The following is a 23064-nucleotide window of genomic DNA, read 5'->3' as shown; positions in this document are numbered from 1 at the left end:
TAGTAGATAATAAATTAGCAATAATATTTAAATGGGGCACTAGTTCTTGACACAAATGAGGCACGCAAAGGTTTTGAGTTCGAATTTAAGAAAAATGTGATATTCGAGTATATATTTCATACTATCTTATAATACCTAATAGGCTATAATTTATGTAGATATTTAGCAAAAACTGGCTATAATATAATAATAAATAGAAACGGACGAAGCGGCGAAGGCGAAGAACGGTCTGTAAGTATTAAATAAAACAGATCTTCCACAATTATGTATAATTTTATTTAGTTCTCCTTCGTCTTCTTGTTTTTACTTATCGTCTTATGAGATAATAAACATAATATTAAATAGAGTAACTTCTTAATAATTGTATAAATTACATAAATGATAAATAATACAAATGCAAGTTGATCTAACATCCACAACTCGTACCACGCGTATAAATGAGATTTAGATCTGAGATGATATGCCCCTGAAATTAGAAAGCAATAATTACTTCAGCTGTGAATGAAGCTGTTTACATAATTGTTCTCCACGTTTTTCCCCGTAAAGCGGAGTAAGCGTAACTTAACACAGTGATATGTCTTGTTACGAGAACGAGGAAGAGTGCGTGTGCGAGAAAGAGCGTTAAGCTGCTTATAAAAAATGTTGTCACTAACATAGTATACGATGAACTCTAGTCATCGATGCGTTCCCCGCTCTGTTATGAAATGGTGCAGCGTTCAGTTCCGCCACTTAACAGCCAATGTCATAAATTCGGGCAGAGAGTGGAGAATGAGGTATCTTAAAATAGATTCCCTCTAACTAGAGGTCGATAATTTAACGCTGAGTTACTCTTCTTTGCATTAGCTGTTGCAGAGGAACATTAGTAACTGGCGGAATTCAACGAAACACTTTGTCTTGTTGCCTGAGAGAGGTAATAAAAAATAAATAATTCCCCCAAATAGAAATCGAACCCACAACCGTCGCGTTTACAGTCACTCGCCACGATAACCTCATACCTTCATTTTGAGTCCCAAATAAAAAGAATAACATGTTCTCACCATTACTTTCTATAGCGAGTTCCACATAATGCTGTATCAACGTCTTCGATGATACAGGACGTTTATTAAACAACTTCGATATGTATTTTGCTTTGTTATAATAGCTGAAAAATAAAGAAAATATACCCAAGTAGAAGCTATTACAATATGGTTAATTATTAAGTTTCTTTGGTTGAGCGCGCCAATCTCGGGAACTACTGGTTTAAATTAAAATCTTTTTGTGCTGTAACCCACTGTGCCTGTGTTCAGAGTTACTTGCCACACTTAGAATGTTGCATGTGCCATACATACAATCTCCTGAGGATGTCCATGGATGAGGCCAGGTACAGGGCAGCGACGTAAAGTCCGAAAAACGTAATGAAAAATACAAACTTACCTATCATTATTCAACATTATATTCAATTTCTCTTTCAAATCACTGTCCATATTTGGACTAAATTTGACAACTAAAGCGTGTCCTGCGTCTTCCGAACGTTTTGCGTTATTCGGCTGATCTCCAAAAACTGGTATCGTGATTAGGGGAATCCCAAATTGCAGCGATTCCACGATACTGAGCAGACCACCTTGCGTGATGAAGATTTTTACGTTTGGATGTGCTGGAATATAATAAAAAAATATGTTTTAATAATTTAGATACAGGCGGCGGTTTTGGATTTGAATCATAGTCGATGGAATGAATTACGAATTACTCGAAAATAGGGTAGAAAGTAGAAACTCTCTGCTTCTATGGTATGCGTGAAACTAATAAAAATATAATAAAGGAGTCGACGTGATGCAGTGACCTCTGACTATAACTGCAATGGTAGTGGGGTCGACCTATGAAGGGGAATGATTATATTTAATATTATTTTCATTTTGCTATTTCTACCACTCAACACTTCATGTACCGAAAATTCGACCTAAAGTAAAATTGGAAAAAAGCGAGAAGCTGTTAAAAAAAAGAATTACCTAAAATACTACATTGTGGCAGCCATGACCTAATATGGACGTTTTTAGGTAAATTGTCAAATTTCCCTTCATATTTCCACAGGATTGTATATTTTTTTAATTCCTTGAAAACTTTTAGTATATTTTGGTTGGTATACTCTGGTAGTTCACTGGTATTGAAGACTGACCCCATGCTAAAATAAATTACTCCGTGGTGTGATGAGTCTAAGATATCTTGGAGATCCTGGGAAGAGAGTGAAATTTTAAATATATGTTTTTCCATCTATTGCATTTTATAATTAGGGTAAATTAACCTTAGATTTAAATCAAGTTATTAGGATTATAAGACTGATAATTCCGTTGTCTTTCCACACTATTGTCTTAACACTAGGTTCCCTCTGCCTACCCCGCTGCGTGCGGGATACAGCGTGAAGCTGAGTAATAATGATAGATATTTTTGATAATTACGATATTTTTTTTAAAATCCTTATATTAAACCATTTTATTTGATACCCATATTGTAGTATTAATTATAAAAATACTTAATTTTTACACTAAGAACAATAGCGCCGCATAGAGTTAGAGAGAGATATTTGATGTTTTTAAAGTCACCTATCTTAGAATATTTCGGCTGCTAAGACAAAACTAACGATATTTCAATTATGTGTATCCGTTCAGCAGTTCTGGAAATTTGAGGTAATACGTATTTACGAATACAAGATACGCGCGCAAAACATAAACCTTCCTTTTTAGTCAGGTAAAAATGATCCATTTTCAATAACAAATAGAAAAACAAGGAATTGTAAAATAGGTAAAGACTTACCTTAGGTAACGGTGGGATTTTAGGATCAATATGAAAACCAGCGATGTCCACTACATTCGGGGGTAAGCTCCGGGCGGGGGCAAAGGAATGATGGGAATTTATCAATAAAACGGATATATTATGCATTGATGATATCACAGAAGGCAATGATACCCCACGGGACTGGGCTAGGGGATGAAATTGTGATTCGTAGTCAGATTTTAATAGTGAATAATATTTCCTGCAAAATGAAATACATATTATTTTGTATTTAAAATTTCATTTCTTCGCTCTGCTACCAAGGCAAAGACACTCAACACGCATTGCCTCAAGAATTCAGTGGAAATTGGGAAACCAATATCTTAACACTACGTTCAAGTGATTACTTACCAAAACAAATACATAGTGAACAAATAGTCTTTTGTATTAGTTAATCGTTCGAAGAAATTCATTGGGATTGACGTTTGGCTCTTAAGAGATGGGATGGTGGGCACAGTCCTCACCTGATCTATCAAATATTCTGTATTAGCATGCATTAATGTACCGCCGAGTACTATCCATGGCACTTGTTGTATGGCAGCGTATCTGTGGAAAAAATAGTCAAGTGTGAGAGGGACTCACTCACTGAGGTTAACAGGAAGTAGAATTAATAAAGGCTTAACCTTTTGGATAAAACGTCCAAGGGATATACATATAGCTAACCATTTGTAGTCCGTTTCTTCGTTTGCGTGGAATATTATACTTTAAAACTTAAAATTTTCCGCAAAATTTCAAGGGATTCTCTCTTAGTGCTTCCCTACACTCCCTAAGTAACCAACTGTATCCAAATTTCAACGTTGTTTCTCAGTCACTTAGTACCAGAAGAGAACCAGAAGAGTTTCATATTTGATAAATAGACTGGTAGCTCAATCAAATCGTTGTACTTATTATTAATTGACATTTGTCTTGCACTCAGTCCTTACCCAGCTTCTATTTCTGAGAAAAACCACTCCGTTATAACAGCGTCGAACTGTTCTTTTACCAGCACCTCCCTAACCGCAGGAGTTTCTATAGCTCCCAATGAAACATTCCTTGCGAATGCCTTCAATACAGATATGCCGTGTTTGGACCGATCTGATTGTCCTAATACTGAAAATGAAAAAAATAATAAACAGAATTAACTGACAATTTATAGTTAGACTTAAAATTTTTAATATGATTTTTTATTAGATATTTTAATCTGTAATCTTCTAATACATACTTTAGACGAACTATGGTACTCGAGACAAACCTTCGTGGTTTTTGGTAGTGCCTTTTCAATGTAAAAATATATTTGTATGTATATAGGTATATTTGATAGTACTTTAGTACTATACTGTTTAATTTATTAAAAAAAATAACATGACTTTTTACTATATTATCGTAATTTCTATAAGGAATTTTGATTGTTTTGAATTTAAAAAAATACGACCAATGTCGATGCTTGATATTTATAATAATATGCTTTGAGAATTCACACATAAAGCTAATTATTATTTATTTCTATATATTTGTAATATTATATTCTTTTTACCTATGTTATGTACGAGTACGTGATATTATCATTTCAAAACTCTGTTAAATGTGAATAATTTAATTTACTCCTTCAGAAACATTCTTAAATATTAAATTATTGATATCACGACATAACACATAGGCAACAATTAATAATTTAAGCGGGCGAAGCCGCGTTTGGGTCGATTGTACAATAGAAACTATAAAACTACTTATAACAACCTTACTTTTATTAAATGCAGCTGTGTGACTCACATCTATTACTTTAACTTCTTTCGGTTGTTTTATTTCTGGATATGTTGTTATAAGTGTTATCTGAAAAGGGACGAATTATACGTATAAATTCTTATAAATCTCTGAAATGAACTTTTAAGTCAATACACACGCGTTTTTGTTTTTATTTTTTTAACTCTACGCTTTATCCCACATTTAAAGTAAGCAGAAGGAACCTGGTGTTAAAACACTCCATCTTTCACGCACTACCCAATTAGTCGCGTTTTATCTTATTACCAAAGCGAGAAACTGAAAATAATTCAGAACCGAAACCACCGCCATCCGACTACGGTGCATACATATTACATACCTGATGGCCAGCTTCTAACAAAGGATTAACCAAACCCATCATGAGTATAAAGTGACTCCTCGAAGGAACTGACTGCAGGCATAGGATGTTATAGCCGTACGCTGACGACACAAGAACTAGTAACAAGATAGCTATCTTCATTATTCTGTGTTTAGAGAAAAAAGGAATTTTTAGTAGATTTTTTCCTGCACTTAGCAGGGTAATGGTCCCGCACACACAAATGATTGATTCCCAAAAGGTATATTAAAATAGTTTTAATATCTTTACTATAAAGTGTTATTCGCGAAACAATTATTACAATAGGTATATTAAAAAATATTTAAGCCAAAATTTATTGCATATTCCTATATATATAAGAAGTAGCGCTAAAGCTTAATGTACCATATATATTGTACTTTGATAATGAATTGATAATTAGGTATATTTATTGTATTAATAAAAAACTCGGTTGGTAACGCGGCGATTAAACTTCACAACTTAAGAATGCCGACGAATGCACTCATTTTGTATGAAATTAATGAATGCACTCATTTTGTATGAAATTAACGAATGCACTCATTTTGTATGAAATATAAGTTGTAGAGGCCGTTGTGGCGCAGCGGCACAAGAATAGGCTGTATCGCGACTTCACTTTCCGACTCCATTTTCCGTCCAACTTTTGAGTGGCGTAACTCAACGCCGTGTCTTTTTATCAGAGAGAGGAAATGAAAATTATTATTTCCCATTCAGCGGTGTTTAGTTATGAATATGTGCTGAAGTATTTAATAGGTATTGAATGTTTTCACGCTGTATCTCGCAAATAGCAGGGTAATACGTATAGGGAACCTATCATCTCATCAAGACACTTCCGTTCCCAACTTTACGCCGAAATGTATGGCATTTTTTATTCTTTGCCTCGGTACCAGAAAGAGGAAATGAAATAAAAATTAAATACTTCATTCCCTCCAGTTGCAATCGAACTACTAACAATTGAGTTTACAGTTAGACGCGCATCCGACTGTGCCACAATGGCGTCAACTCGAAGGTTTTAATTAATTATTATTATATAAATATTTAATTTAAAATACCTGCTATTCAAAGTCTACGCCCATCACTGATACACCGCTATGATTTTAATGAAAATCTTATCAATTGTTACCAGTTGTCATATACTTACATATATACGTGATAATGTACCTCAGTTGCAATAGATAACTGAACTGTACAAAAATTTTGATTATGTACTTTATTAAAAAAAAATTTTGATATTAAAATAGGCTTGCGTTGCTTGTTTCTGAAGACCCCCACATTGGTGGGGCGCGGCAATGAGTTCCAATCTCTCGCAGTGCGAATGAAAATGTAGCCGACCGGTCGGTCTTTCCGACGTCGATCAGACGACGACGCGACGTTGACGGTTTTGTAAATTTTCCTTAAAACCTACAACTTTGTAATCGTAACAATATCCGTTTTATTAAAAACTTCTCCTGGCCTTCGCCAATGCTGTTTTTTGAAATATGTGAATGCATCGTCTCGTTTTCTTTCTGTCCAATAATATTATGCTGACATTGCTAAAGAAATGTTTTCCCCTCCCACCTACTCAGCAGAGGAGAACTCAAAATTACCACGGATTTTCTATTTTACGTCCACTCGAATATGAAAAGCGTAGTGTAAAATATTAAAAAAAACATAGAGTCACTACTAATTTTATAAATGTGAATATTTGTGAGAGTGAGGGTGAACGTTTGTTCCACTTTCATCTTAAAAAGTACTGAAGTACACCGCAATAACACATAGGCTACAATTTATGTAAAAGTTTTGTAAAATTTTTCTATAATAACAACAACAAAATAAATAACATAGTAACAATTAAGCGGGCGAAGCCATGAGTGGGTAACTAGTATTAAATAAAAAAGAACTTATAAAATTATGTATAGTTTTATTTAGTGCTTCTTTGTCTTCTTGTATTTACTTGTCTTCTGAGAAGATAATCGTCTTAATATTAAATAGAGTAACTTCTTAATAATTGTATAAATTACATAAATGATTAATAATATAAATGCAAGTTGATCTAACATCCACAACTCGTACCACGCGTATAAATGAGATTTAGATCTGAGATGATATGCCCCTGAAATTAAAAAAAACAATAAGTACTTCAGGTTTACTGAATGTGTATATACTACGGTTCGTTACCCTTTTTCCAGCATAGCAGAAGGAAACTAGTGTCAACACACTCCGTTCGCGTAACTTAACAACGTAACTTATTACAAGACTTAGGCAACTTATTACAAGAGCGAGCAAAACACTCAACATGCAATGTTTTAAATTCTGGCGGAGAGTGGAAAACGAGGTATCTCAGTGGCCCCTGTGCTAAGATGGCCTCCTATCTTCATTTAAGGTGTCAAAAGAAAATAATAACATATTCTCACCATTACTTTCTATAGCGAGTTCCACATAATGTTGTATCAACCTCTTCGTAGGTACGGGACGTTTATTAAACAACTTAGATATGTATTTTGCTTTATTATAATAGCTGAAAAAAAAATATAGTAAGTGGAAGCAATTAGAATATAATTTGTTTGTTTGAGCACGCCAATCTCATGAACTACTGGTTTGAATTGGAAACTTTTGGTTCTGAATAGTACGTTTATGAAGGCTATAGGATATATTACATATATCGCAATAATTGTGGCCTGGCAATGGCCTGTAACGTAACGCGTTCGCAATTTGCTGAAAAAATCCATGGATGAGGCCAACGTGGCGTGGAAAAACGTCATCAAAAATACAAGCTCACCTATCATTAGTCAACATTATATTCAATTTCTCTTTTAAATCACTGTCCATATTTGGACCAAATTTGACTACCAAAGCGTGTCCTGCCTTCTCCGAACGTCTTGCATTACTCGGTTGATCTCCAAAAACTGGTATCGCGATTAGGGGAATCCCAAATTGTAGGGATTCCATTATACTGAGCAGACCCCCGTGGGTGATGAAGATCTTTACGTTGGGATGTGCTGCAATATAAAAAAAAAAGTTATGTAATATAATATATATAATAAAAATATTTTTTTATTTCCCAGTTTCAATAGATAAAAGATTTCGAGTTCTGCCACTCTTTAAAAAAATCAATACATATAAAACCCTCAATGTGAAAAAAAATCCGAAAATCGAATCTAAAGTAAAATTACAAAAAAAAGGCCAAATAAAGATTCACCTAAAATACTAGATTGTGGTAGCCAAGACCTAACCAATACGTTTTTGGGTAAATTATCAAATTTTCCATCATATTTCCATAGAATTGTATATTTTTCTAATTCCTTGAAGACCTTTAGTATATTTTGGTTGGTATGCTCTGGTAGTTCACTACTCTTGAACACTGATCCCATACTGAAATAGATTACTCCGTGGTTTGATGAATCCAAGATATCTTGGAGGTCCTGGAAAGAGAAAGAAGTTATTCACATATGTTTTTTCATTTATTGCGTTTTACAATTGGGTTATATTACGATTTAAATTAAATTGTTGGGATTATAATCTTATTATTTCTTTTTTTGGAATTAATATTATGGTAATTTGACATCTGGCACGGCATTATTCGCCCGTAAATAGGGTAAATTAACAAATTACTAACGCACGAGAATACCTGTTATAAGTGTGGTAACAGTAAAAAAGGAGTTCGATTCCGGCAGGAGGTAATTACATGCATCTACATTTGCGTAGTTGTCTTTAGTCTGGCTGCTGGTATATAAATATTACTAGGTAACAAATGATATGACGTTCACACATTGGTACAAGATGACACTTCCTCTACAGTCAGGTAAAAATGAACCTAATAAGCAAACAAAGAAATGTACAATAAGTAATAAGTAAAGACGACTTACCTTAGGTAACGTTGGTATTTTAGGGTCAATATGATAACCGGCGATGTCTACTACATTCGGGGGTAAACTCTGGGCGTGGGCAAAGGAAGGGTGGGAATTTATAAATAAAACGGATATATTATGCATTGATGATATTACAGGGGGTAAAGATACTCCACGAGACTGGGCTATGGGGTAAAATTGTGACTCGTAGTCCGATTTCAGTAGTGGATAATCTTTCCTGTCAAAAATATATACATATCAGTGGAAATCGAATGCACAATTGTCAAATTAATAAATAAGTAGGTATATCATTTGTTTACTTACCAAAACAAGGACATAGTCAACAAATAGTCCTTTGTATTAGTTAATCTTTCAAAGAAATTCATTGGGATAGATGCATGGCTGTTAAGAGATGGGATGGTGGGCACAGTCCTCACTTGGTCTATCAAATATTCTATATTAGTATGCATTACCGTACCGCCGAGCACTATCCAAGGCACTTGTTGTATGGCCGCGTATCTGTAAAAAAACAGTCAAGTTTGAAAAAGACTCGCCTACCTAGAGTTCTGCATCGTTTTCATGATTATGTATAGTTTATAAACCCTGCTGAACTTCTTGGATAATACGTCCAAGGAGACCCTCCTGAATAGCGTACGCAGGGTATTCCCAGTGATCATTATCCCTCTCAGGGGCGTCCATCAAAGTTTGTCCCTACTTATTCTCCATGGGGTAGCTACTCTCGAATATCGAATGAAATATTTATTTAAATTTATATTTCCATTTCTTTGCTCTGGTGCCGAGGCCAAGCGTGGCGTAGAGTTCCGCCACTCAACACGCAATGCCTCCAGAATTGGGCGGAAACGTGGGGAACGGAGTTTCTTGCCATTAGATTTCCTCTGCCTACCCTTCTGTGTGCGGGATTCATCGTAAAGTTTTTCTATTAATCCTTACCCAGCTTCCATTTCTGAGAAGAACCACTCCGTTATAACTGCGTCGAACTGTTCTTTCACCAGCACCTCCCTAACCGCAGGGGTTTCTATAGCTCCCAAAGAAATATTCCTCGCGAATTCCTTTATCAGAGATATGCCTTGCTTAGACCTATCTGATTGTGCCATTACTGTAAATTCATGTAAATGACGTCATATTGGTGGTAAAGAGATTCAACTCACGACCAGTTGGTTTTGCCTGCGCCGCGACTGACCTCGCATTTAATAAAGGTATAACAAACTTACCTTTATTAAATTCCAGTATATGACTCACATCTATTACTTTAACTTCTTTCGGTTGTTTTATTTCTGGATATGTTGTTATAAGTGTTATCTGAAAAAGCGATGAATAAAAAATATATTTTTTTCTAAACACACTTATTATACAATTTTCACCGCATATATTCTCTGTTAAGACATACATTTATATTCTGGAGTGGAAATCGAACCCACAACCGTCGCTTTAACGACCTCTCATACATACCTGATGGCCAGCTTCCAACAAAGGATTAACCAACCCCATCATGAGCAGAAAGTGACTTCTGGAAGGAAGTGACTGCAGGCATAGGATTTTGTAACCGTACGCTGACGACACAAGAGCCAGTAACAAGATGGCTATCTTCATTTTTTTCTGTGTTTAGAAAAAAAATATTTTCAGTAAGATTTTTTGATAATCGCACAGAGCAGGATTGGTAGAGGAGGTATTTTCCGTCAAATTCTTGTGGTATTGCGTGTTGAGTGGCGGAAATTAACGCTGGGATTTACGTCGTTAACACAGGGAGCAAATTCAAATACTAAATATTTAATTATGTCGCCTTTACAGTTGCACGCTTATGCCCCTACGACATTAATGGCCTCAAAATTATAATAATTGATAGTAGATACTTTAATAAAATTATAAGAATAAATAAGGATTATTATGCATTATTTTATTGATTAAAATAAAAAAGCATCTAAATATACTTACTATTTAATTAAAAATTTTAAAAAGTTACCACATATCTTATTAAAAAAAAAAGCAAAAAAATCTAACGTTATCTGTCCCGTGCAGATGACAACTGACTCGAGGTCGAGTGTTCTCTTCTTCTCAGAGACTGAAAAAGAATTCTTATATAAGGACTTAAATAAAATGTAATGTAAAGAAAAATAATTCTTACCTTCCTAAAATTAAGGACCGATTAAAATAATAATAAAGTTCAAATAACACGATTACACTGTCTAAATAAAGCTTGTCGTGTCGTCATTGGAAATAGGCATTTTAAGTCCTATGTCAATCAAGTTAAATATCAAAATGCTGTGAACAGATAACAAATGTCAGAGAAATCATATTTGAAACAACTGATATAGAACCTTATTTTTTTAGTGTTAAGGCTTCATAGATTGATAGTTTACAACGGTGATTCATATAAGAATTTGAGCGAGTGTTTTTCTTAAAAACTCTTTTTTTTCGTATATTACTTTGTTGGTTGAACTTTCAATGATAAGTCCCATGTGTCCATGTACTTATTGGTTTCAAATTATTCATAGTTAAATGTTATATAAAAACGTAAAAAAGAGTACGGACCAAGCGTCTGTAGTGTTAAAATAATTAAAAAAAAATGTTCTATTTATATTTTATAATATATTGTTAGATATCAGAAGTGAAATATATTTAAAAAAAAAACGTTACTAAGGTACAGAACACCTGTTAACACATCAGAAGTGGATGGTTTGTCTCTAAATGAGGTGGAGCATGGAGCAGCGCCCGGGACTTGCGACCACAGGTGTACTCGTAGGTTCACCATAAATGTGATTAAAACCTTTTTATAATAACACTGGGCTGGAGCAGTTCACCTTCACTGCTCCAGCCCAGTGTTATTATAAAAAGGTTTTAATCACATTTATTATTAAAATAACAATTAATTCATATGATTCTCAAATAATAGAGCCCGCCAACAACATTAATAAGCCGTCGAGTATTTTAAATAAATATTTAATTTTAAATACCTGCTATTCAAAGAATACGTCCACCACCGATACACTCTTGTGAATATAATGAAAATGTTATCAATTTTTATATTAGTTGTCATATACCTTACATCATCACGTATAATAGATATGTGGTAATGTGTGTCAGTTACTTAGATAACTGAACTGTTAAAATATTGATTTTTATTTGTGATTAAGGTGAAACGGGTTCAAATTCTGACACGTTACCCTAATATAGACATGAACTGGTGGAAAATTCTATTAAATTGATTCAGAGGGAACATAGTGTTAAGACACTGCGTATCCCACGTACTACCGGATGTTGAGTGGCGGACCGTGTTTTGTCTTGTTGCTTGAGCGAGGAAATGCCTAAGTGAGAATTGAACGCACAACACCCGCGTTTCAAGTTCGACAACGGCCTAAATTATAAGAAAAATAATATATATTTATAATATTATAATTTGTACAATTATTTAATGAATGAATTATACGAATTACACGAATCTTGGCCCTAACTAACTTTTACTTAAAATATAGAAAGGAAAAGGAAGAAAATAAAAATAAGTTAATTGCCGAAAATTTATTAATTTTGCATCTCACAACAGTGTCTAATCATCGTTCTACTGCAGTACGGGGTATGTGAATACATTTTTTTAATATAAAAAAGAAGTAGTAGTAGTAAAAGAAGAAGTATATATGTATAACTTTACTTATATATATATATATATATATATATATATATATATATATATATATATATATAGATAAGTAAAGTCACTCAATTTTTAAATTCCTTCGTGATAAAATTTTTACAGGTCATATTATATACGCTGAAATGTGTTCAGCGTTTTATAGTTCTGGCGACGAGGACCTAATTATATAAGTGGAAGGTAATTGACGAAGTTTTTTTCAGTTTTTTATTTCTTTTAAAGCAATATTTTATATTAGGGGATTTTTAATTATTAATCCCTAAAATTCTTCTAGAATAAAATTGATTTCTTTGATCCTTTCTTCATAAGGCATACTGGTTCTCTTTACCTGTAATATATTATTTATTTAATACATATAGCATATTTTTGTAAGGAGGTTTTTTTTTTCAATTTGACAATATAATAATTTGGTTTGTACAATAAATTGGAATATATCGGAATTACAGTCCGTGTACTATTATGGGGTGATCTAGTTATTCTATGCAAGGGAAGTATGGACAAAATTTTCATAGTGACCTCATTTCATAATAGATGTGAACGTGCAAAAGTTTTTGTCATTTTTTTTTGTTTGGTTACAATTTCATAGCAAAAGTTTTTTGTAGTTCCTATTTATTTCAAAAGATTGACGATGAGTTTTTATCAACGAGACTGATTATGAATAAGATATAGAAACTATGTAATTTTATCCACATTTCCCCTATTAATCAAAAATTGGATAGTACAAAAGGTTGCCAAGACTTACATTTTAGCCTACATAGAAAATATTTTCTTGGTCGGTGTTGAACCATATCATTTAAATATGCTTTACTTATTTTATTTGAAAACTTTAGATTTACCACAATTGGTTCAGGACGTCTTCTATAAAAAATTTTTTCTATCACGAAGTAGCCTATCTCCACGAAGCTAATGAAGCTGGCGCCCAAGAACAGTCCCGCAGCACCTCCAAAGGAAACTGTCATAAAATACACAAATTTATACTATTAGTTATAGGTACAACTATAATCTTTTTTACGAATTTGGTTATGTAGAAAGAGGGGCTTAAATAGTGCACAACAAGATGCGCATCAAAGGGGCGCAAGTCCAAGGCACTGCTTATAGTTCGTCACCCTACGCGCGGTAGGAGGTAAATTAATGAAATGCTAAGTAGTTTGTTATTGTTGTTTATTTGTTATTGTATTGTTTAATTGGCTTCTAACACTAAATTATAGAGACACCGAAAACCTTATTAAATTTCAGATGCACACATAAGCACGCAACACACACACAGACACACACGCGCACATGTACACATGCACACACGCACCCATGCACACACCCACACACTCACATAAACCCACTTACTTTTATATTATTTTACTTTAAGAGTTTTTTTTGTATTTCATAGTAAATTTTTGCTCTGTTTCATATGTTTACAATAGTTAGTAAGGTGGGCGTTAATAGCCGCAACGCAGTGTATCACTAATGCGGTTATTATCGTACAAATTGTTTATTGTGTATTCCAATAAAGTATTACATTAAAGTTTTTCTCATTCCTATTTTCAACTGGGAAGGCTGGGTGAGCTCAAGGCTTGTCAACACTCTTTTCAACACTTCCTCTCGAATCCAAACAACATGTCAGATGGACCGACAACACAGTGGGTTCCGCGTTTTCCTTTCAAGGTTACAAGGTAAAAAACTAAAAAAATATATTCAGATCTACCTGTAAGTTATAAGTGACGTAGGATAAGCTTACCAACAAGATCTTGGAGATGAAAAACGATGTGTCTGGTGTAACGTGTACGAGGAGCTTGAACTGTGAAGCGTACGGCACCATGAGTTTGAAATGGTCCTTTATCCCTGATTAATATGTTTATTTTAACTTTAATTTTTAAATAGGCCTTCGTGTAAAGGCGACGTTTGTGGGTTCCATTTCTACCAGTGAGGATGAAATATTTAATTCATTCGCTCGCGCATAATATGCAACAAAGCGCGGCGCTTATTTCCGCCTCAGGAAATGTGGGGAACAGACTGTCTTAACAATAGATCCCCTCTGCGTACCCTGCTATATGCGGGATAGGCAGAGAAAAGCCTGGGAACTTCGTGATAAGACACTTCCGCTCTCCATTTTCCGCCGAATTCTGGAGGTATTGCAAAATAACCATAAAAAGTCAAAAAACTCTCTATAAGACTAACCAAATCTGATCGTCATTAGAAATCTCCCGGAAAACAGAGTCCAAGCATTGTTGTTTGCAGGCGCACTTGATGCCATTGAAGTTGGCCAGGGTTTGGTTGTGCGCAGCCAAGCACCACATGCCAGCTGGAGTACATTGTGGACCACCTCGAAATGGCAAGAATAAGATTAAACCGACTTCAAATATCTGTCAATTACCTATTTACCTATATTGTACGTGATCTCTCCAGAAAGATGGTACATGCCTCCAGTTTACATGCTTATGTCCACTTTCTTTCCTAGAAAATTGCGAACAAACATACACACGCTTACGAAATTTAGCATAAGTGCTTGTAAAAATTTACTATGGTTTTACTACATATAAATCATTAAAAACTAGAATTTACCATCATAAAAATAGTAAAATGGCTTGCATCCGCAAAGTTTCTGCGCCAATCGACTTCTACAATCTTGACGACAAGTGTTAGTGCTGTATACCTATTAAATAAAAAATCCAATTATACTGATACGGTTACGTTTTAAGGGTTCCGTATCGCCAAAGGACAAAAACGAAACCCTAATAGGAACACCTTGTTGTCTGTCAAAACGTCTGTCATGACCATGTATCGCGAAGGTATCAAGATGAAATTAATATCAAATATTCAAGTCTACGGCACAGAAAAATTTGACTTCTAATTTAACGCAATTAAAAGATACAAGCATTTACGAGTATGCATTGTTTTTGCTGCATTTTTTACAAAACTTGTGAGGTACTTCCCGTAGACCAGTCATGAAATATAACACGAAGCGAGGGCTTAAAAATAATTAAAGAAAAAACTTGAAAATTATCATTTTACAAGCTTATAATTAATTGTTATTAATTTCATATAAAATGAGTGTATACGCCCGTGAACATAAATTTATCAACTTTTATAAGTTGTCTTTCCCGTGGACCAACAATTTTTAAAATGGTACGTGATTGAGTGATAAACGCGTTACCTTTCTTGATGGTGTTGTAGGTTCATCGGTATAAAAACAATGTCTAGTTCTTGGAGAGAGTGATCTGACACCAACTCCTGTGCGTGTTTCCATAGAACTGAACTCGATGTATCTGTTTAGTGTCGGGAACACTGTGCTCGGTGTGGACATCACGTTGACCATGTCGTATGGCGAATGAATGTAGTACTGCAATTTTTTTTTGTGTTATTTATTATATTATAGCAATTATGAGATATGAATTCTCAATCCACCATGAATGCGTGGTCTGTAACTTTTCTAAAAAAATTTTTAGCTTCACGATGTAACCCACACATCTGGTGTTAAGACCCTCCGTTCTCCACTAAGAAGCTCCTATTCCCCACTTTCCGCTGAATTCTGAAGGCATAGTCTATTGGGTGGCGGAAATCAACGCCGCGCTTTGTCCGTTACCATACCGAGGAAATGAAAATATTAAATATTTAATTTCCTTGGGTGGGAATCGAACCTACATCCGTCATTTCTGTCCCTACGCAACAACTGGCCTCAAAAATAAACCCCTTACGTGATAAATAGCAGTGCTCTCGAACATGATGTAGCAACTTTGCGATGAATATTTACAAGTGGTGGGAACATTTACCGTATTGTTTTCGTCCAAGTTCCTGCAATAATGAGCATTATAATCTTCTCTCTCCCTCTGCCTACCCTACACATAGTGGTGTCTTCCCCGCAGGGAATTAAGTGGAGGAAATAAAGTGTTTGTTTAAACAAAACTAGTGGTTATTAGCCTTAGGGTGTTTCCTGGATACAGCAGTAGGGAACCTGGAAATCTAATTTTACGACACTCGTTTTCCATTAAGATATTTCCATTCCTCAGTTTTCGAAAAAAAGAGACATTTGTGTTGAGTGGTGGAACTCAACGCCGCGCTTTGCCTCGTTACCAGAGCAATGGAATTAAATTAAATATATATATGTTTCATATTTTATTCCCCCGAGTGGAAATCGACCCGGACACCTAAATTATGTGAAACCGCAAACAAAAATTAGTTCTTACACCAAAGCGACATCAGCGACTGCTATAGAATTAATAGTATAGCAGCATCCACTTTCCGTCATTACGGGGATCCACTTATGATTTACAGTTTCCGAAGATCTCATCTTGATGCGGTGATCTGATAATACCTAGATTAGAAAATATATTAAATAATAATAATAATAATAATAATAGCCTCTTTATTCAGACCAATCATGCTACAGTTTTAAACATTTATACATAAATACAAAAAGAAAAATAACAATAAAAATTTTGTAGCAGTAATTAAACAAAAAAAAAATGTACACTTCTAACGTTATTTTACGTCTGTATGCCTATTGGCAAAGGCCTCCCCTAATTGCCTCCATTTTTCCCTATCATTTGCTGTCCTGGTCCATTTACCACCTGCGACAAGCTTTATTTCATCAACCCATCTCCTGGGTGGTCTACCTCTTCTTCTGTTTCTGTCGCGGGTGAACCAAAACAATATCGTCTTGGACCATTTTTCCTTTCCCCTTATAGTATGTCCTATCCACTTCCATTTTAGATTTTTAATGGTTACAGTAACATCTTTGGTTCTTGTATATTTCTTTATGTCCACAGTTCTTATCCTGTCCGAAAGTCTCTTTCCCATCATACTCCTTTCCATGGCTGTTTGGCACGCTTCAAGTTTCCGTATATGGTTCTTGTTAAGGGACCAAGTTTGGCAACCGTATGTTAGGACTGGCAATATACAGGTATCAAAAAGTTTTCGTTTGATAAATATGCTAATTTCTTTATTTTTCATAATTTCTTTTTGACTCCAGTATAATTTCCACGCGTGACCTATACGTCTATCGATTTCCTTGGAAGTCATATCTATTGGCGAGATTATTTGGCCTAGATACACATATTCGTCTGTGTAGTTGATTATTTTATTGTTAATAATTATCGGTTCTTGCAATCCATTTGTCATGGCTTGAGTCTTCTCGACATTCATAATCAATCCTACTTTACGGCTTTCTATTTCTAGGCTGTTCATCATCGTCTGCAGTTCTTCTTTTGATGACGAAAAGATAATTAAGTCATCTGCAAATCTGAGATGCGTTAGGTTTTCTCCATTTATTTTTAACCCACAATCCTGCCAATCTAATTTGCGGATGACTTCCTCTAAGACGGCTGTGAATAACTTAGGTGAAATGGGGGTCCCCCTGGCGTACACCTCTTTCTATTCTTATTTCCTTACCTTCTTTCTCTAGTTTTATTTTGGCTTTACTGTTCCTATAAATGTACTTCAGAATGCGAATATATTGGTTTTCTACCCCTTGATTTTTAAGTGCTTGCCATATGCTGTTATGCTCTAATGAGTCGAATGCCTTGCTGTAGTCAATAAAACAACAATAAAAAGTCATATTAAATTCTCTGCCCTTTTCAAATAATTGTTTTACGACGTGGATATGGTCAATAGTTGAGTAACCACTCCTAAATCCGGCCTGTTCTCTTGGCTGGCATTCATCCAATGTCTTAGATATTCTGTTGAGAATTACTTTAGCAAAGACTTTATAGATATTTGACATCAGACTGATAGGTCTGTAATTATTTATGTTATTTTTGTCTCCTTTCTTATAAAGCAATACTATTGTAGATATTATCCATTGTTCAGGTATGACTTCAGTTTGCAATACTTCATTAAAGATGGATGTTAATATTGGTACAAGTTGTGTCATGTTTTCAATTAGTGTTTCATTAACAATGCCATCTGATCCAGGAGCTTTATCCTTTTTTTGAGTCCTTATTGATTTTTCTACTTCTGCGGGTAATATATCTGGTACACGATCTCCTCCAGTAAGGTCAATTAACTGGCTTTCGTTTTGTTTTGTGTACAAATTTCGAAAAAATTCAGTGGCTATTGACATAATTTCTGGACGTCTTGTTTTTCTTTTTCTTTGTTGGTCAGAAATATTGGGTATCCATTCCACTTTTCCAATTAGCTGTTTAGTTGCCTTTTTTATACCTCCCGTTCCCTGAATACTTTTTTCTAATAAACCCAGCCTATATTTTTGTCGGTCTCTTCGCATATTACTCTTTATTTTTTTGCTTGTCTCAGCTATCTGTTGTCTAGTCCTTTTTGTTTTCTTAGCCAAAGATATTAATTCCGCCCTAGTTCGAAGGAGTTCTATCGTTTTGTTTGTGAACCATTTTGTGGTACTTTGCGTTTTCCTTGAGATATTTGTTTTATTTTCCAAAATTTCTTCAAGTTTGTTATATTTACATTGTGTATTTAAATCTTTTGTGCAATCTGTGAAGTTTTTTAATTTTGCCTTTAGGTTATCGTTATTATCCCGGGTCTTTCCCCAGGTTTGTTTCACTTTAAATGGTCTGGCTTTTTTACATGAGTTAAGTAACAATTTGGCTCTCACCATTCTATGGTTACTATTAAAGTTTAGGTTGTTTATAACTCGGCAGTCCTGAAATTGTTTGTTTTTGTTAGTAAGGATGTAATCTATTTCATTTTTGTAGCGGCCATTTGGAGATATCCATGTCCACCTATTACTGTCCCGACTTTTAAATAAACTGTTAAGTATTTTTAAATTATTTTCGTACGCAAAGTGCAAAAGTTTTCCGCCGTTTCTAGTCCTTTTCCCTGAACAGTATGGACCTAATACAACCTCTTCGCCGTCTACTCTATTGCCTGTTCTTGCATTGAAATCCTCCATTACAATTAAGTTTTTGTGAGTATGGAGTTTTATTGACTCTGTTACCATAGCATAAAAATCATCTATTTCTGTTTTGTTGGATTGCTCAGTTGGAGAGTAGACTTGCATAATTGACCACATCTCAGTATTAGGTAGTTTTAAGTGGAGTATTGTAATGCGTTCGGATATTCCTATAAATTCGTCGATATATGAACTCAGTGCTTTTTGGACAAGAAATCCTGTCCCGAATTGTCCAGGTGTGACTCCATTGTAGTAGAATATAAAATTACCGTGATCTTCTATAGCCTCGCCATGGCGTCGAACTTCGCTTAGTCCTACTATTGACCACTTTATATTTGATAGTGCAATTATCAGTTCCGTCAAGCTTTCATTGGTTCTTAGGGTTAAGGTGTTAAATGTGGCAATGTATATATATTGTTTATTTTTGTGTGCAATTTCTGCACGGATATACTTTTGTATTTTATTCGGGGGGTAGCGGTCTTCTTCCCCCACGGTGACCAGCCGGCTTGGGGTGCTTATTGTAAAATTTGTTTTATATATTGTTTTTAATTTGTTTAGGTTGCGAGTGTACATAGTATTTAGTTTTTTGAAGTTCCATCTTTTAAAGCTGGTCTTTTCCGTTCCACAAAATTAAGTATGCCCGGCTTAATAACATCTTTATCAGCTGACTTGGTAGGTGGGTGTGGTGATTTATTTATTTTATTTATTTTATTTTGTGCCGATGACGACGAGCTTGGCGATCCTGATGTTTCTCGTTTCCTTTTTTCGCGATTTTTATCCATTGGATCTTTTACTATCAGTTTGTCCTGTACCAAAAATGCATTTTTTCCTTTCTTTCTTTCTTCTTCAAGTTGTCCCTGTAGTTGCTTCCGTCTTTCTAGTACTTCCTTGGTGTAGTCTTCCATAATATATATTCCTAGAGGAAGCTTTGATTTATTTTTCTGTACCATACGTTTTTTCCAAATTGTAGTAAAGGAAACAATAACTGGGCGGTTTTTATTATCTTTCCACTTTCCAATTCTATATGCATTGCTAATCTCATAATTATCCATATTAATTCCCATGCCTACAATGAGTTCCTTCATATATTCTACCAGTTCGCTCTCTGTTTTCTTCATTTCTAAAATTCCAAAAAAGATAAGGTTGTTCTTCCGTTTTTCTTTTTCAACGTTGTGAAGTTTTTGTTCTAATTCCGTAATTCTACTTTTAAGTACTTGGTTCTCTTCCACAATTAATTTCATTTTTTCGTCTAACGCCTCCATCACATTTCTTGTTATTGAGTTTGTTATAGCAACTGTTTGTTGGTTAAGCTTTTCGTCAATTTTTTGTAATAATAATTCCATTGTTTTTTCCATTTTGTTAGGACAATGTTGTATTAAGTAAATTTTTTGTACCTCTTTTTTTATTTTATTTATTTACTTTTATTTTATTACAAGAGATATATTTCATAATTCGATGTTTGCTAAAATGTATATGACAGCGCCATCTAGCGTTAGCTAATGCGTAAGTAGTAGCGCAATGTACAGGTTAAAATAAAAAGTAATCAATAGTGCAAAAATGAAGTGTAGCTAGAGGTCGCTTTTCACAGTTAGCTATAAATACATTTACGATGTACCCGTTATAATTTTAAAATTTTTTAAAGTTCACTATTTAATTTACAAATTCACATTAATGCTTATTATTATCACTGATTTTATTTGAAAAGTTTTTAAAGCGAATATAACACAGTTTTTAAACATTCACTTTTAATACGAAGTTGATACTGTTTGTATTAGCGTCCTTGGTCTCCTATTTTGTACAATTGTTCTTGCACTCTGCTAGCATGACACATTTGTTAGATAACACTCCCACTAAAACTTCACCTTAGTATCTTTATTATTAACGATGATTTACACTCGTAACTTAATTTTAACAAATATTTAACACACTTATTACTGGAGCTGTTGTTAACGTTGCAACAGCGCCATCTTCGATCAAATACAAAGTGATGAAATCTATTAAATACAAAGTGTATTTTAAATGATTTCACAAAAATAGGTTATCAATTTTGTTTGAGGCCAGTTGTGACGCATGGGCACAATCGTGCAACTGTACGATTGTGCGACAGGTTGTGGGTTCGATTCGCACCCGAGGAAACGAAATATTTAATATTTTAACATTGTCAGAGAGGTCGACAGAAAGTGTGGAATAGAAGTGTCTTAATAGAGAACGGAGTGTCTTAACACTAGGTTCCCTCTACCTGCCTTGCCTAAGTACGTATGTACATATCTAGAAATATTCCCAGTGGCCTGGATTTTATCTTCGATCTTTTCCTCCTCGCCCTTCTGTTCAGCGATTCGGCGCGAAGAACTCTAACTCTAAGATACATAACTCTAATGTCTTTGTAACTTAGCGGGCATGAAATAAATATTAGAAATTTAGTAGTTAACTAAGTAGTTACCTCTAAAACTAGCTCATATAAGTCAACGTCTAGTGTTGGATCGTCCTTAAATTCCTCATAATAGTTTAAATTAAACAGATCAGAATTAGCAACTGTTTGTACAAATTTCTCGTAATATTTGTATTTTGGATCACTCTCTTCTATGTTCCAACGTGATTTTATTGCTTCAGGCAATTTTTCCTTGCTGACACGGTTCTAAAAAGAATTATGTAGTTATGTTTGTATGTTTGCCTACAAATTTCTCAGAAATAAAGAGTAATATCATATCGAGTTAATGATCCTTCTTGATTCAGTTACATCCCAACCTAGAGAGCAGTGAAAGTTTCATCAAAACCGATTAAGCAGTTCAATTTCAGTTTTTAGTTTTTGAGATATGAGCATTCATGGATTTCAGAATTCCGCCACTCAACACACAATAAAAAGGTGCGGTGGATAACTAATATGTAAATGTATGTAATAAATAAATGTTTTATAGGTTCCTTCTGACCACCTCGCTATGCACTGATATCCTACCTTTGCACAAGCGGTTACAGCAGGTATATTAAATCTCCAGGTTCTGAAGTCCTTCTCGAGGGTGACTACTGTAGGATTTTCAATGTATCGCTGCCACTGTCCAAGGGATATGTCGATCACACCCCAAACTGCCATACCAGTTACCACTACCCATAGTAATCTAAAAATTATATAAAAATTATATTTGTGGCCGACATGGCATAGCGGCACAGCCTCACTCTATGCGCGATGGTTTAGGTTCCTCAATCTCGACCTATGTTATTGAGATGGGCGTCAAGATGTGCCACTCCACTTGACTGGCGCACCTCATCACTTGAGAAAATAAGGAGGTTATCGGTTTCGGCTTTTTACCTCTCTATCCAGTGTCTTCTAGGAGCAGCTATGTGGTTTAAACCGTGAATACTTGTCTGCATACAATATTCTTTGCAGCAATTGATTATTTTCTTCATCTTCTTATGAAATCCTTCTTTACTTGATTGTCTATACTGATTCATCATGATAAATACGTTTCTAACGGAAAATATATCGTTAGCCCTAGTGCCAACTTAGACTGCGTTACTGGGTTTTGTGAGAGGCCGAACTAAAGGAGCTGTGACGTAGGACCTCTATATACAATATTTCCGCTACTGACTGATGGACAGACGATCAGTTGAAACTGCTGGACTTATAAAGTTGAATTTAGGCTTACTCCTATTTTCTTTTCTTACTTTCTCGATTTTTTCCTGATAACAGAAAAACCATTTTTTTTTACGTAAATATAGATGTTCACGCAAACAAAGTTGCGGGCTGCAACACGTTAAATTTAAAATACTAAATAAATTGAAACGATCATGTGGAAAGATATTTTCAATATTATAGGTACGGGAAAGA

At 34.7% G+C, this 23064-nt stretch overlaps 4 protein-coding genes across 6 annotated transcripts; all 4 read right to left on the bottom strand.

Annotated features, from left to right (window-relative positions):
* Positions 1 to 278: 278 nt before the first annotated feature.
* On the bottom strand, positions 279 to 6033 carry LOC146530401 (UDP-glucosyltransferase 2-like). The gene is made up of 10 exons (XM_085200740.1): positions 5950 to 6033; positions 4883 to 5027; positions 4527 to 4614; positions 3729 to 3894; positions 3157 to 3351; positions 2788 to 3007; positions 1986 to 2208; positions 1414 to 1633; positions 1038 to 1141; positions 279 to 466 (listed from the first exon to the last, which is right to left on the bottom strand). The coding sequence occupies exons 2-10, from the start codon at positions 5021 to 5023 to the stop codon at positions 279 to 281; spliced, it is 1545 nt and encodes a 514-aa protein (XP_085056866.1). The 5' UTR covers positions 5024 to 5027; positions 5950 to 6033.
* Positions 6034 to 6777: 744 nt separating this feature from the next.
* LOC146530400 (UDP-glucosyltransferase 2-like) lies at positions 6778 to 11789 on the bottom strand. 3 transcript variants are annotated; one of them, XM_085201074.1, is made up of 11 exons: positions 11697 to 11789; positions 10678 to 10804; positions 10195 to 10341; positions 9957 to 10044; positions 9676 to 9841; positions 9049 to 9243; positions 8743 to 8962; positions 8076 to 8298; positions 7656 to 7875; positions 7291 to 7394; positions 6778 to 6989 (listed from the first exon to the last, which is right to left on the bottom strand). In XM_085201074.1, exons 3-11 carry the CDS (start codon positions 10333 to 10335, stop codon positions 6802 to 6804), a joined length of 1545 nt encoding a protein of 514 aa, XP_085057200.1. In that variant the 5' UTR covers positions 10336 to 10341; positions 10678 to 10804; positions 11697 to 11789; the 3' UTR covers positions 6778 to 6801. The 3 variants fall into 3 exon arrangements, with proteins under 3 accessions (XP_085057200.1, XP_085057201.1, XP_085057202.1); XM_085201075.1 differs by having other exon boundaries at positions 10744 to 10804; positions 11697 to 11773; XM_085201076.1 differs by lacking the exon at positions 10678 to 10804 and having other exon boundaries at positions 11697 to 11762.
* Positions 11790 to 12492: 703 nt separating this feature from the next.
* On the bottom strand, positions 12493 to 22909 carry LOC146530398 (pickpocket protein 19-like). Its single transcript, XM_085200473.1, has 11 exons — positions 22546 to 22909; positions 22195 to 22354; positions 21682 to 21876; positions 16567 to 16694; positions 16078 to 16174; positions 15537 to 15722; positions 14945 to 15035; positions 14561 to 14705; positions 14121 to 14224; positions 13225 to 13340; positions 12493 to 12716 (listed from the first exon to the last, which is right to left on the bottom strand). Exons 1-11 carry the CDS (start codon positions 22689 to 22691, stop codon positions 12648 to 12650), a joined length of 1437 nt encoding a protein of 478 aa, XP_085056599.1. The 5' UTR covers positions 22692 to 22909; the 3' UTR covers positions 12493 to 12647.
* Positions 16726 to 21196, bottom strand: LOC146530399 (uncharacterized). Its single transcript, XM_085200472.1, has one exon. It carries the CDS (start codon positions 20594 to 20596, stop codon positions 19820 to 19822), a length of 777 nt encoding a protein of 258 aa, XP_085056598.1. The 5' UTR covers positions 20597 to 21196; the 3' UTR covers positions 16726 to 19819.
* Positions 22910 to 23064: the final 155 nt, after the last annotated feature.

Source organism: Heliconius melpomene, chromosome 17 (genome assembly GCF_056956725.1).
Source record: "Heliconius melpomene rosina isolate 202511_hmr_F chromosome 17, ASM5695672v1, whole genome shotgun sequence".
Classification (NCBI taxonomy): domain Eukaryota; kingdom Metazoa; phylum Arthropoda; class Insecta; order Lepidoptera; family Nymphalidae; genus Heliconius; species Heliconius melpomene.
Note: the sequence above shows the minus strand (reverse complement) of the source record. Positions and strands in the feature narration are given on the sequence as shown.